Genomic DNA, 12,317 nt, shown 5'->3' on the forward strand with positions numbered 1-12,317 from the left:
GTTGCATCTCCTCCCTCTAGTGCTTTGCCACATTCTCCAGGTAAAAGGTGGCCAAATAGAAAAGACTTGCTGGCCAGCAGTCTTCACGGGACGTATGGAAGGGGTGGGAACCCCTTTAAACCAGCGTCTGACTGCTGAACTGTGGAGAGGGAGGGAGAGAATGGCTCTTCTGGTACACTGGGTCTGTCCTGACCTCTCCCATGACTTTTTCCTGTCCCCAACTTCCCAGGCAGGCCCTGAGTCTTCTGTTCGACACTTACCACAATGAGGTGGATGCCTTCCTGTTGGCTGATGTGAGTACAAATCCTGGGGCTGGCCCAGCTCCCCAACCCCCCGCCCCTCCCCTCGTGCTCTTGGGGGTCACCTAACACTGAAGGGGTCTGGAGCAGACACTGAAAATCTATTAGCAGAACACTCTTTTCATCCACCTCACACATGGGCAAACCAAGGCTGCCAGCTGTTGGGCAGCTGGCAAGTGTGTGTAGGGGGTTCTCCTCTGTAGAAGTAGGTCAGGAACCGTGCCCTGATCCTGTTTCCAGACCAGGGCATTTCCAAAGCTCAGGGACACAGAGTTGTCACCCCAGCTTCTGTACTTGAACACGCACGGGAGTGCGCCTCCCGTGAGCAAGACCCGGGAACGTCTGCTCTGAGAGGCTCTGATGTACTGGTGTCGCAGGTGGAAAACCAGGAGGTGGAGGGTCCCAGGGGTAGGGAAGGGCCAGGACTCCCCTCACTTGGATTCACATGGAGTTTTAAGCCTCAAAACCATGAGAATAAACATTTGCCCCTCATGTTGTGAAGCTGAAGAAAATCAGTGATCTTCAAACAGGCTGTCTCATTGATCCCAGTTAAATGGTAGTCGTCCTTTTAGGGGAATTCAGCTTTGTATCTAGTGCAACCCTCCACTGACTGCCAGAATCCCTTCCTTAGCAGCCTCTGCTTGAACATCCACTGCAATGAGAGGGGCGTTCTCTGAGTACCTTTTGTGCACTAGTCTGGCCCTACGTTAGTGGCTGCTGTGCATACATCAGCTGTTAGTAGACAGAGCAGGTTGGTAATGAGTTAATCAAGGGCTCCCGGAGAGTGATGGGCAGCGGGAGTGGGGGCGGGGGCTGGCCAGGAAGGCTTTGGGAAGGAACTTGGAGTTTAGCTAGTCTGTGATTTGCATTTACCTAGGTAATCAGGGCAGGAGCCAAAGTGCGGAGGGTATGGCATGGCCCTGGTGCTGAGATGAGATCTGTGACTGGAAATTCTAGATGGTAGCATGAGAAAGACGGCTGCGGGGCCTCAGTATGGTCTCTTTGGCCCCCTTGCTATTCCCTATGGATTGATTTATTAAAATTGGGTGTCTCTGGGGGAGCCCCTGCATGTGTTTGTACAGATGGTATAAATACACTGTAGCGGACAGTGGGAGGCTGGGAATAAGAGGAGGTTCAGGGAAGATGGCTGAAAGCATTGGGGAACCCAGGCATGGCTCCTTTCATCCAGTGGGAGTGACTGTTCACCCAAGCTGGATGTTTGAAAATAAAGCATGGGTACCACTAGTTACTCCTGAGGGTCATGAGCCCCCACTCCTCCCAATCCATTCCTTCGACACTGTGGGTGTGGGTACTGGAGGCTGAGTGCGCTGGCCTGCCGGCCCCCCCGTGCTGCTTCCCGCAGGCGGACTTCCCGCTGAAGGCTGACAGGGTGGTCCAGTCCGTCAAGGCCATCTGCAACGCTCTGGCTGCTGTGGAAACCCCCGAGATCACCAGCGCTCTCAACCAGCTGCCCCCCTGCTCTTCCCGAATGCAGCCTAAAATCCAGAAGGTAGCGGGGCCCAGAGCGCTAGCTTGGGGAAGGAGAGAGGAATGTTCACCGGTCCCTGGGTGACTAGGTGTCCACCTACTAAAAGGCTCTTCTGTCCACCCCCATCTTTTATGTTTGAACCTTTAGCCACAGGAGTTCTTGGGAAATGGATACCAAGTGTATCACTTCTTCCTAAGGATGGGGGTGGGCCAAGGTCTGCCCTCTGGGACTGACTGCTGGAAGCCCAGGCCAGCAAAGGCTTTATTCACAATCACCGAGGCACGGCCTCGTAGTTTGCATACCCATCAGGGTGCAAGACTCAAATCCCCGCCCCCCACCCCCCCAAGCCAGGGACTCGGGGACTCCCCAGTGGGGGCTGTGTGCGGTGCAGACAGGGACGGCCAGCCCGATAGGCGCTGTGGTCTGCCGTGGAGCGGCCTGAGGGCTGGAGTGTCTCATGTGGGTGGACACGATGATTGTATCCTTGGTCTGGCTCACTGTCCATCACACGGATCTGGTACAAACTATTACTCCATCCTCCCTGGGGAACCCCTGCTCCTCAAATTCCGGTCCAGTCTGGTCCAGATGAGCACAGCTGTGAAAAGCCCTTCCTCCAGCTGTGACAGAAAAGGCCGTGGTGCTGAAGCTCCCTTCCCTCTCCATTTTCCCCAATAGGATCTCACCGTCTTGGCTGTGAGGGAAAACCGAGGTAAGGGAACTGCTGTCTTCATCCAGGAGTGGCAGCTGAAAACTGGTCTGTCCAGGCCCCCTTGATTTATGGGTCCAGGATCTGCTTCTGTGTGTGTGTGTGTGTGTGTGTGTGTGTTTTCCTATATGAGGCGTGGACACAGCTGGAGAGCACATTTCTTTCCACAAAATGTTTTCTCATTATTTTTACTAGTTATTCCTGTGCTGTCCCTGGGAGATGGTGATGAGGTGGTGTAAGTGCGGGTGGGCGTGGTGGGGAGAGTCAGCCCTGGGATCCAGATGGGAAACTCTCACTTGGGTCGGTTGTGGCTACTCTCCAGGCAGCTCGTAACCCCTATGTTTCCAGCTCAGAATAGGGCTGGGGAGAGGGTGATAAAGACTTTTTCACAAGGATTCTCCCATAAGTCTTTCAAGCAGAATACTGCCCTATAAAAGGCCCCGGACTCTGGGATTCTTGGTCAGTGATTCCCAGTCTTTTGGCTTTCGTGGACCAAAAAGTATTATTTTGGGGACCAACACAGAATTGTCAGCTTTTATTTTGCCAAGCAATGACATTTTTAAAGAAACTGATAATTATTATTCCCACTATTTCCTAAAAGAAAGGAAATTTATCACTAAAGTAGCAATATGTAAAAAGGACAGTGTTTAAAATTAAATATCTATCATTTCATGAGAAGCTCACGACAAGCTCCTGCTTTTTCCTCATTCCATCACAGATAGGTGATGGGCATTTGGGGTCTACTGTCCTAGGGTACACCCATCCTAGCCAGTGCCATGGCAACAAGATGAGGCTTGTTGAAGCCTCACGACTTTTCCTTCTGTCGCCTTCCTTCTGCAGAGAAGGTCGTGGAAGCCCTGACAGCTGCCATCTTGGACCTGGTGGAACTGTACTGCAACACGTTCAATGCAGACTTCCAGACATCAGTGCCTGGGAGCCGCAAGCATGATCTGGTCCAAGAGGCTTGCCATTTCTCTGGGCCTCTGGCCTTTACAGTCTATGCCACCCACCGCATCCCCATCACATGGGCTACCAGGTGAGCCCTGGGCTGAAAGCCGGGTTTGACATCGGGTGGCTGCTTCTGTCTGCGTGTGACCCCACGGTCTTAAATTTAGGATCTGTGGCATTGTGGTGTACTGTGGCTGAGGGGGTGAGCCCACTGAGAGGAAGACACAGGTGGGCTGGGACATCCCAGAGCACAGAAAGCCAGCAGTGGTCAGATCTTGCCATTCCCTCTGCGTGCAGGCTGTGTAGGCATCCCTGCCCCCTCCCATCCAAGGCCAGCTGATGGGCTGCGACAGATGGCTGCTTCCCAGATCCGAGTGCATGCCCCACGGCCAGTGACTGCACTCCCCTGCAGATGCACAATGGGAGGAGGTGGGGAGGTGGGAGATGACCCTTTGTCTGCAGTTCCCTAGGCCTGCAGGGGTGGGTGGAGGAGGAGTTCACTTAGTAATCCTCAGAATCTCTTCACGGTCCCCCAGCATCCCAGGCCTGGGGGAATAGGCCTTTGGCTGCACGCGCCTCCACCCCTCCCAGACTCCCTCTCCCTCCCTCCCCCTTCTCTCTTTGTTCCTCACTTAATGTATTCCTCTGGGCGATTGGCGGAGAACAAAGGAGGCAGCCTGGGAAACCAGGGCCTTCTCTGACCTCTTCTGTCAGGCACCTGTCACGAGCCACAGGGACCCCCATGTGTTGGCATTCATGTCAGCATATGTCGTTTTTTCATCCCCCACCCTTCTCACCTGCGCATGCGCGCACACGTGCACACTGTCACCCGGTGGGCTGGGGCTGGCTGTGCGGAGGCTGCATAGCTGGTCCCCAATCAAAAAGGGAAAAAAACCACGGGCTCAGCATGGAACCTGAAACTGGGCAGAAGGATCCACACTGAGTTGCTTTTCCCAGAGCACACTTGCAGATCCAGTTTGGTGTCCTGTTCCTTGACCCCACGTTCTGGTCCCACCAGTCCAGGGGAGTTTTGCCAGGGGAAGTGGAGTTTGGCATAGCTTGGGTGACTGGGATGGGGTTTGGGAGCCAAGCGTCCTGACCTGCGCCCTTTCTTTCACAGCTATGAAGATTTCTACCTCTCCTGCTCCCTCAGCCATGGCGGCAAGGAGCTGTGCAGCCCCCTGCAGACCCGAAGGGCTCACTTCTCCAAATACCTCTTCCATCTCATCATCTGGGACCAGCAGTAAGCCCTCCCCCGCCCCCACCCCGGCTGCAGTGCCCACTGCAGACCCTCTCCGCCTCCTGAATGCCCAGATTCAGTCTAAGAGCCCAGACCTGGATTAAACCAGGCTCTGTCATAACCCTAACCAAACAAGCCGTTCTTACCTCTTGAGTCTCCACTTCCCTAACTCTTCACTGAGGACAAGTTTAATTTCTACCTCTCTGATGAGAAGTGTCCCTAAAGGCTCTTTGTAAATCACGAAGGACCATTTAAACATTAGTTTTAATAATAATTTGTTTTGATCTTGTCTCCCTTACAAGGTGTAACTAGTGTGAGGGAGTCGCATCCTCCCTGACGTTCCCGTAAGAGGGAGAGGGGGCTGTGCCTTCTCCCTTCTAGGTAGGGAAGGAAAGGCTGGAGGGAAGAATAAGGGGCTTGGAGCCCTAGGAATGAGGCTCTATTTCAAGCTCTGACTCTAGTCTTAGGTTCCCTCTGGCCTCTCTGGGCCTCAGTTTCTCAAACTGTGAAGTGGGTACATTTGTTTAACTCAGAGGCGGTTGTGGCACTGAAATGAAATAGGTTATAAACAGAAATATGAAACCACAAGCACAGGGAAGTATTAATCACCGTTTATTAACAGCAGTTTGCTGTCGGGAAATTAGGCATCAGCCAAGCAAAACAGGAAGGAAATGGAGGCAGAGGTGCCTCGAAGGGTGACATGGCTGGGGTTTGTGTGCCCCATGCGTTTTCTGCCCTGTGACCTGTGCTCCCTCCACTCAGAAAACCCCTTGTTTGCTCCTGCTAGCTTCCTTTCCCCAGACTGACTTATCTCTGAGTCCTTATGTGCAGAGCAGGACTGCAACTTCAATATTTGGAGTGTAGATTAAAGAGACTGAGGATGGTCCCCTGGGAGACCAAGGATGCCGAAACAGGTGGACAGAGAGTCTGTGGGAAATCCTGGGAGGGGTGGGCCTTTTACAGATGGACGATGGGGCTGGCAGACCCTTTGTCTTGTCTTCCCACCTCTGTGATTCTTAGAGCAATAACAATGTAAATAAAGTCCTTTAATTAAACAACCACTGGCCAGGAGGGACTCCTTGGAGGCAGAGGATGGCTGCCTTTAGTGGCTCCTGAATTTCACCATTCCTTTGGGATTCTCTGGCTTCAGTTACTACCACAGCCAAGGGAGGGGTGCTCCAGCCCAGGTAGACCCCACAGTTAGCCTTAGACCCCTTTCCCATGGAGTATCGGAGGTATGGAAGCAGCCTGGCATGTCCTGCCTCGGCCTGCCTGCTCTGTAGGTCTCATTCCACTCCCTGTCTGAATCTCTACCTCAGATTCCAAAGGGCTGGTCCCCTGCATAGAGCCTTATGGACAGTGTCATCTCAGTGCTGCCCATCCACATGCCCCATGGGACAGCTCTTGGCACCTTCATGGTCAAGACCAAGGCAGGTGGGAGAAGGTGCTACAATGTAGGGTGCAGTTTGGGTGCAGACATCATCCCCCTTCTTGTAGGTGCAACCTTGGGCAGGTCATTCAACCCAAAATGGACATGGTAATAGGGCCTACCCCGTGGGGTCGTTTGAGAGCAGTTGGGACATTGTAAGTAAAGTGCTTGGCATAGCACTTAGCATGTGATACGTGCTTTCTTCTTCATCATCTTTGTCGTTTTCTTAGCTGGGGGAGCCCTCTCAGTTCCTGTTTGTCCGTTCCAAGTGACTGACACAGTGACTGATGCCTGGGAATATTTGTGCATGAAACTGCTCTGTGTAGAGCCCGGTTTCAGTGCCGTAGCCACAGTGTCACGTAGCAGAAAGCACACGGACAAGGTATACAGACATCGCACAAGTGAAGCTCTGTTCCCCTTTTCACTGATGCAGAGGTTGTGAGTGGCAGAACCAGAATTGCAACCGGCACATCCCAGGAACCCTGCCTGGAGGAGTCAGCCCCTGTGATGTGCTGTTGAGGAGTGGGGTGCAGAAGGGAGGAAAGGGGTCTCTCAGGCAGGGCAGAGGTTCAGGGCTACAGCTAACCTACGGGTTTTCCTAACTGACCCCAGGTGAAGGTCCGTGGGGGAGGCTTCCGAATACCAGATAGACTCAAGGGCTGAGGAGAAGGGGCCCTTGGCTGGATTTAGGTGTTGTGGTTTCAGTTAGAAAGTTTCACTCTCCTTTTCCTCTGGATGTGGAGCTGGAAGCCTCTTCTTGGGTGAAAGGAAAGGGATCAGGACCAGCTCCCTCCCCTCTTTGCCATGGGGTCAGCTGACCCTCTCCCCTCTGCACCAGTACGGGGATCAGCTAACTCTCAAAATAGGCCCGGGAGCCGCGCTCTGCACCCTAGCCAAGCCCTGGCCTGGCATGTCTGCTGGCGGCTGGAGGGGTCCTAATTTTAGCTGTGGGCCCCCAGGGTAGAGGCAGCTGGGACAGGGCAGGGCTCTGCCAGTCTCTGGCGGGAAGGAGGGAGCACCTCACTTAGACGGAGGTTCCCCTGGAGGAGTGCGGGGCAGCGGTGGAGGGAGGCTGCTTGATCATGGAACTGCTAACCTCGAGGGAGGCCGCCCTGCCTCTGTGCCCTCTGGCGTAGAAGCTGCTGGGCCCTGGGCTGGCCAGAAGGGTGTGACAGTATGGACTTTGGCCCAGGGACAGCTTCCCCTAAAGGTACTGTCGGTCCTCCCTGCTTTCCCCAGCTCCCCTCCCTTCCCCCTCACCCCACCCTGGACTCCTTATCCTGGACGTGGAGGGAGTAGCCGGGTGTGATTCAGCGTGGGAGCCTGGGAGAGGCCGTCTGGGCTTGGGTGCTGGCGAGGGCTTCTGTGTCTCAGGTCTTTGGGCCCTGCCAGTTTGCTTTCTCACCCCCCGGGGACTTGGAGGAGTCCCCTTTCTTTATCCCTTTGGCTTGGAAAATGTTTCGGGGTGAGGACAAGCTCCCTTGCGCCCTGTGGGTTAGGGCAAGAAGGGGACGGGAGAGGACAGACAGGTGGGAAGGCTGTGGGGGAGGGGGGCCGACGGCAGGGACCTGTGGCTGCTTCCTGCTTGCTCTGGGCAGCAGGAGGTGGGGGAGGCATAGAGATCATTCAGTGGAGAAGGACTGTCAAAAGGTGACCCTCTGCAGAAACCTTGAAATAAGGGAAGGAGTATTACTGACAGTGTGGGACAGGTGGTCACCTGAACTCTGAGATGGCTCTGGTCACCGTGGGTAGCCCCCAGATCAACAGACGTTTGCCTCACTCCACCGAGAGGCTGCAGGAACACTTAGACTGAGCTCCCGGGGGCGTCCAGTGGAAGTTTTGCCTGCAGCTTGGGATCTGTCCTGGTTCTGCAGGAAGACTTACCCAGGGAGCATGCCAGGAGGACGCGTTCTCAGCTTCAGCTTGACTTTCTGGGCCACATGCCCCTTGAGGCCACAGGGGTGGCACTTCCTGATTGGGATTCCTGTCCTCTCTAGGATCTGCTTCCCCGTGCAGGTGAACCGACTGCCTCGGGAGACGCTGCTGTGTGTCACTCTCCATGCTCTCCCCATCCCCCCACCCGGGAGCTCCTCGGAGGCCAATAAGCAGCGGCGGGTGCCTGAAGCGCTGGGCTGGGTCACTACCCCGCTCTTCAACTTCAGGCAGTATGTGGGCCCCAGGGCAGCATCTTCTCGGCCTCGGGAGGGAGGGGGGAATAGAGAGAGGGGCCTGGCTGCTGTACAGGCCAGGGTCCCTTGGGAGGGTTGGCTGGGTGGGGCTCACTGACAGAATACAGAGGGCCCCAGCCCTGGGGGAGTGGGATCAAGACCAGGACTGGTGACCAGGACAGTTGATGTAACTGCGAACTACTGGACAGGACTGGTGGCACGGGATGGGTGAGGAGGGGCATGGAAATACAGTGCTTGGGTAATGCCATCTAATCTTGTCATTGAGAGGACCTTGCAGGTCATCTGGTCCAGCTCACCACCTCATGAAAGCATCCCAGCCACCAGGTCGTCCAGACTGGGGTGTGGTTAGCTTAGAGAGGCTTCCTGGAGGGGGTGGGCTGGCATAGGACCTGGAAGAAGGAAAAGGCAATGTCTGCGGAGAGAATAAGAGAGACAGGAATTGGGTGGTGGTTTCATGTAGGAAAGGCAGGGTTTTGGGAGGGGGAGCAGGAGGAAAGCCATCTCCTTAGCTGCTGGGTCTGTTGGCTCACTCCACCTCTTATCCTCCTCAGAGTCCTGACCTGTGGCCGGAAGCTTCTGGGCTTATGGCCAGCAACCCAGGAAAACCCCAGTGCCCGCTGGAGCGCTCCTAATTTCCATCAGCCGGATAGTGTCATCCTGCAGGTGAGACCCCAGCACACCCCCGTCAGGACCACTCCAGAGTTGGCTCCAAGTTTTCCCCTTGAGGTTTGGGCTGGGACAGCAGGAGGAAGTGAGGAACCTTGGGTGGGGGACGACGTAACTGAAGCAGCTGGGCGAGTACGTTTAGACCTGGAGCTGGGGGGTAAGTTCTGTCGAATCTATGTCCCATCTCCTGGGGGTTAACTGATTTCTTCAAGGAGCCTGAGGGCAGGGTCTGAGACCCTCTCCATCCAGGGCTCAGCTCCTCAGAGCCCCTTGTATTGAACCCTTATACTGCTAATCTGAGCCGTCCTCTCTTGGGGCCCAAGGGGAAGCCCTCCCCACAGCCACTCAATGCTTTTCTGGGGTGGTCTCATTCTCTGCGGAGAGGAGACTGAGCAGGTCAGGTTCAAGGTCTAGTTACCGGTTTCTGGCTCCCCTTTCTTGTGGTCATGAGATGCTTTGGTGTGAAATATGGAATATCAAAGGGGATGCAGAATGATACAGAATGGAAACTCCGAGAGGCAGGCATTTTCACCTGTCTTGTTAACTACTCTGTGCCCAGGCCAGGAACAATGTTTGGCGCATATTAGGGCTCAATAAACATTTGTTGAATGAGGGAAGATGGATTTCTCTTTGAGAGCTGAGCCCTGACATCTATTTAAGGAGAATGAACATGGCAACATAGCAAGGGGACCCAGCGTTGCAGGCTTCAGGGTTGGCAGGGCCCTCAGCTGGCATGTGGCCCCCAGGACCACACTGAAGGCTCCCCAGCCTTGGCTGGAGGCTCCCAGTGGCTCAGACTAATGAGTCTTCTGTTCAGTGTTGTTCTGGGCCTCACCTAGATGCATCTCAGCCCAGCCTCGTCCTCACTTGACCATTTTCCTTTCTCTCTTTTTCCTTCTCGTGTTTTGGTGGAAGTTACAGCTGGAAGGGATGTTAGTGATCACCAAGTCTAATAGGGTTAGTTTACAGACAAAGAACCTGCGGGTCAGGGAGGGAGGGAGGAAGGCAGGAATGGCGGCGGGGAAGAGAGAATTTGGAGGCCCAGGCAGGTGGCAGTCTTTTCTCTTCCCTTCTCTGATGTCTCCCAGATCGACTTCCCCACCTCGGCCTTCGACATCAAGTTCACCAGCCCCGCTGGAGACAAATTCAGCCCCCGCTATGAGTTTGGCAGCCTCCGGGAGGAAGACCAACACGTGCTTAAAAACATCATGCAGAAGGAGTCCCTGTACTGGTGAGGCCCAGGGCATCCCCGCTGTGTGGCTCAGGCCCCCGCTAAAGCTCTCGGGTTCTGGCTGACCTCTCTTACCTCCCGGCAGGTCCCTGTCCTCCTGCTTTGGGAGTCGAGGTGGGATGGGATGGGCGCGGCCACCTAGGCAGGGAGTGGTGGAGAGAGGGCTCTGCTGGGGGCAGCCCTCAGACCTTTTGTGCACTGACTGTAGGCAAAGAGGAGAGGTCAGGGTGAGATGTTAGATCTGGGAATGCCCCTCCCCACAGTGGGGACTTGGACCACACTCAGCTTGCTGAGAGGCCCAGAGCTTTGCCCTACACCCCAGATAAGCTGTCTACTATTTGCTGTCCACTGTCCTTACCACCCTGCCCCTACCTCCTGCCCCTTCCACACCCACAGCCTTTGCATTTCTCTGGCCCTGTCACTTTCCAAAAAGGATCAGGTGTCAAGGCAAGCTGGCAGCTGTCAGGGGTAAGCGAGTCCAAGCTGATCTCATCCTTGGGGCTGCTTCTGTCACCAGGATTGAGAAGCCGGAGGAGCTGGGGGGATCTGGGCTTCCCCCTTCCTGCTCTCTGGTACCTCTCTGGCTCCTGCATGGCCCCGTGCATGCAGCAGAAGTGGTGAAGTGAGAGAGACGGCTCATCTCTCTCCCTCGTGTTCCGCCCAGGGCAGCAGATACAGCTGCGTGTCTGCAGGCCTCCCCTGCCCCCACTCCTCTGCTGACCCCTTGCTTTATTGGCCCCCTCGGCTCCCTTCTCCCATTAGACACCTGATCTCAGGCAAGGCCCAATTAGCTGCAGGCCGGGTAAAACCTCCAGCTGGCCCCAGGAAGTCCCAGGAGGCCTCGCAGCTGCCCAGACCCTGACATGGTGACCACTGCCCTCTGGTGGCTCTACTTGGAAGTGGTACCCTAAGGGCATCCTCAGGAGGGGTAGCAAATCTGAAATGTCCCAGACTCAGGACCAAAGGTAGATTTGGACCCTGGTTCCCAAACTTTGCTTCACACATTGTTGTCACTTACGGATCTTTGAAAGATGCCAATGACTGGCTTCCCCAGACATTCTGACCATCTTGGTTCTGGGTGCAGCCTGGACAAGGAGATTTTACAGATCTCCTCAGGTGACTGTAATTGCTGCCAAGTTTGGGAACCACTGAATTGGAGTGGGGAGCATTCTCTTGGAGAGTAAGTGCATACCCTCTGTCTGACTCTGTTCTTTCTCCCCTCCTTCTACCACTGCCACCCCCAGGCTCACTGATGCCGACAGAAAGCGCCTGTGGGAGAAGCGATACTATTGCCACTCAGAGGTGAGCTCACTCCCCCTGGTGCTCGCCAGCGCCCCCAGCTGGGAGTGGGCTTGCCTGCCGGACATCTATGCTCTCCTGAAGCAGTGGACCCCCATGAACCACCAGGATGCCCTGGGGCTCCTGCATGCCACGTGAGTTGTGACACCCACCTTTCCTGACCACGTGTCCTCCCGGAAGCCAGGGCTTGGCACTGCCCATCACTGACCTGAGCCAGCCCTGGGGAGAATGATCAAATGAGCATGGGAATTCAGGGCTTTTCCACTTCTCCTTTTTCAAGTTTTCTTTATCTTATTCCACTCCTACCCCATGTTATTTTATGAACATTTTTCAAACATACAACAAAACTGAAAATGTAATAGTGAACATCCATCCATATTCCCACCACCTAGATTCTAACCATTAGCATTTGCTGTATTTGCTTTATTCTGTGTGTACCATCCATCAATACATCTTTTCCCCCTGCATTTTGAAGCCAATAGAGGTGTCACATAACTCCTTCCTAAATACTTTAGCATGCATATCATTAACTAGAGCTCAACGTTTCTTTACATTTTGTTTTCTTCTGAGGCAAAATTTACATATAAGGAAGTGCCCAAGCCTTGCCTGTACATTTGCTGCGACCTGACAAATGAACCCACCTGTGTAACCCGAACCGTCCCACTTAGCCCTGCGGCTGCAGTCTTCTCTTCCCCCCTTCCTCTGGGGGCACAGGCTCCCAGCCTCAGACCCCTGGATGGTGCCCAACGTTCTTGGCTTATTTTCTACCACTCTTAGTCATTAAAATGTACCTGATCTATGTGTCTTACTTTCAGGACTTT

At 54.6% G+C, this 12,317-nt stretch overlaps 1 protein-coding gene across 9 annotated transcripts in view; it reads left to right on the plus strand.

Moving 5' to 3' along the window:
- The window catches only part of PIK3C2B (phosphatidylinositol-4-phosphate 3-kinase catalytic subunit type 2 beta), a 61,340-nt gene that overhangs the window by 29,467 nt on the left and 19,556 nt on the right, over window positions 1–12,317 (plus strand). For all 9 annotated transcript variants that reach the window (XM_074351996.1, XM_074351997.1, XM_074351999.1 and 6 more), the window contains 9 exons: window positions 230–293; window positions 1,663–1,809; window positions 2,464–2,497; window positions 3,335–3,530; window positions 4,563–4,685; window positions 8,109–8,276; window positions 8,852–8,963; window positions 10,055–10,197; window positions 11,442–11,630. In XM_074351996.1, the coding sequence (XP_074208097.1) occupies window positions 230–293; window positions 1,663–1,809; window positions 2,464–2,497; window positions 3,335–3,530; window positions 4,563–4,685; window positions 8,109–8,276; window positions 8,852–8,963; window positions 10,055–10,197; window positions 11,442–11,630 (1,176 nt within the window). The remainder of the gene's footprint in view (window positions 1–229; window positions 294–1,662; window positions 1,810–2,463; window positions 2,498–3,334; window positions 3,531–4,562; window positions 4,686–8,108; window positions 8,277–8,851; window positions 8,964–10,054; window positions 10,198–11,441; window positions 11,631–12,317) is intronic.

Source organism: Camelus bactrianus, chromosome 23, assembly GCF_048773025.1.
Source record: "Camelus bactrianus isolate YW-2024 breed Bactrian camel chromosome 23, ASM4877302v1, whole genome shotgun sequence".
In the NCBI taxonomy this organism is placed as follows: domain Eukaryota; kingdom Metazoa; phylum Chordata; class Mammalia; order Artiodactyla; family Camelidae; genus Camelus; species Camelus bactrianus.